The sequence below is a fragment of the Oryx dammah genome, unplaced genomic scaffold (genome assembly GCF_014754425.2).
Source record: "Oryx dammah isolate SB20612 unplaced genomic scaffold, SCBI_Odam_1.1 HiC_scaffold_15, whole genome shotgun sequence".
Classification (NCBI taxonomy): domain Eukaryota; kingdom Metazoa; phylum Chordata; class Mammalia; order Artiodactyla; family Bovidae; genus Oryx; species Oryx dammah.
In genome coordinates, this window is record NW_024070199.1 from 26,154,875 (window position 1) to 26,157,021 (window position 2,147).

Below are 2,147 nucleotides of genomic sequence, written 5' to 3' on the forward strand. Positions count from 1 at the left end.
TAATTTTATGACTGTTTTTATACCCTCTTAGTTAATGAAAGATAAAAATGGCTTAAACATTATAACTGATTTTTCTATGTATTTTGAAGTGTATAATTATCTCTTATTTTTGATTGATATATTATAACAACAATTATAACCATTTTCAGAGTGTTAAACCTTGTTAATTAAATAATGAAGTTATTTTACTTTTCCAGGTTTATCAACTGTAAATAATGGGTCAGTAGAAGAACACATACACTTGGACTTTAAGGCATATTCACTTAAGCACTATATTTCTTCTCTCAAGCAAAGACAGAGGCATTTGGACCACAAGCAGGTTAAAGGTGAGACAATTCAGGTATCACATCTGCATAATGAATGTTGTCTGTGTTATTTTAATTCAAGAACAATATTAAAAATCTGATGATTTTATGTAGAAACCCAAATTTTTGATTTTCAGAAAAATAATTCTGAAATCTAGTAATAATGTGTCTCTTTTCACCCCTGGCAGAAATCAGTTGCTAGGGAATAAAAGATTTTGCACTTATATGGGATTTGCTCTTTCTGGGTTGATGCTCAATCAGCTTCCGTCATTTTTAATAGGTCTTCTAAGTTTTCAAGTCTGCAAACCACACTTTAGAAAAAAACATTTAAAGATAAATGAAATGTTCAAACTAGGGAGTAATCACTCAAAAACCTAAACTGATAATCAGCCAGAGGCCTGAAATACTTTTAAACTAGATAATTTAATACCTTTAATATAAAGGTGCAAAAATATTTAATTAAGAAAGTATTACTTAGGTAATCTTATCCAGAGTTAAAATTATTCACAGAAACCAAGAGAAAATTCAAATGATTAATTTTCTATGTAATTTACCATTAATAGGGGGCATAGCAAAGTCATGAGTCTAAAAACTATACCTTACTCTCTCCTTTTCAGAAACTACCCAGAGAGAAATGCCTGCAGGAAATCACTCCTCAGTGACTGAGTTCATCCTCGCTGGGCTCACAGAACAGCCACAGCTCCAGCTGCCCCTTTTCCTCCTCTTCCTAGGAATCTATGTGGTCACGGTGGTGGGGAACCTGGGCATGGTCACACTGATAGGGCTCAGTTCTCACCTGCACACCCCCATGTATTATTTCCTCAGCAATTTGTCCTTTATTGACCTCTGTCATTCCACTGTTGTCACCCCCAAAATGCTTGTGAACTTTGTGACAAAGCAGAACATCATTTCCTATCCTGCATGCATGACTCAGTTGTATTTCTTCATTGTTTTTATTATTGCAGAGTGTCACATGTTGGCTGCAATGGCATATGACCGCTATGCTGCCATCTGTAACCCCTTGCTTTACAATGTCACCATGTCTTATCACATCTGCTTCCGCCTCACAGTGGGAGTTTATATTTTGGCCGTCATTGGATCCACAGTCCATACAGGATTTATGTTGAGACTCTTTTTCTGCAAGAACAATGTGGTTAACCATTATTTCTGTGATCTCTTCCCACTCTTTGAGCTATCCTGTTCCAGCATCTATATCAACGAATTATTGGTCATATTCTTGAGTGCATTTAACCTCCTGACTCCTGCCTTAACTATCCTCGCCTCCTACATTTTTATCCTCTCCAACATCTTCCAAATCCGCTCCAACAAGGGCAGGTCTAAAGCCTTCAGCACCTGCAGTTCCCACCTCTTAGGTGTTGCTATTTTCTACGGATCTGCGTCATTTATGTATCTGCAGCCATCATCTGTGAGCTCCATGGACCAAGGGAAAGTGTCATCTGTGTTTTATACCATCCTTGTGCCCATGCTGAATCCCTTCATCTATAGTCTGCGGAATAAAGATGTCAAGTTTGCTCTGAGAAAAATTCTGGACAGTAGAAAACATTCATGAACTGAATCTGTATCGTGATGTCATAGTAATAATTTGCCGTGAGTTAGATTTGTTATTTAAATATTTATAGTTTCAGTGACACTTCCCCATATAACTCATCTCTAACATTCTCTTCCTGGACACTTCTCCAAAGGTATATTACAAAGATTATGAATGGAGAAATGGAAGAATAAAATAAAATGTTTTTGAGGATTAACAGAGCCTTTGTTTTATTTTTAATGAACTACAATAAAGCAAGAACTACAGCAATGATGATGATGAAGAAAATTATA

General features: G+C 36.1%; 1 protein-coding gene across 1 annotated transcript; it reads left to right on the plus strand.

The window, feature by feature from the left end:
• The first annotated feature begins 276 nt into the window (after positions 1 to 276).
• Positions 277 to 1,875, plus strand: LOC120874397 (putative olfactory receptor 8G2). Its single transcript, XM_040255766.1, has 2 exons — positions 277 to 300; positions 934 to 1,875. The coding sequence occupies exon 2, from the start codon at positions 940 to 942 to the stop codon at positions 1,873 to 1,875; it is 936 nt and encodes a 311-aa protein (XP_040111700.1). The 5' UTR covers positions 277 to 300; positions 934 to 939.
• Positions 1,876 to 2,147: the final 272 nt, after the last annotated feature.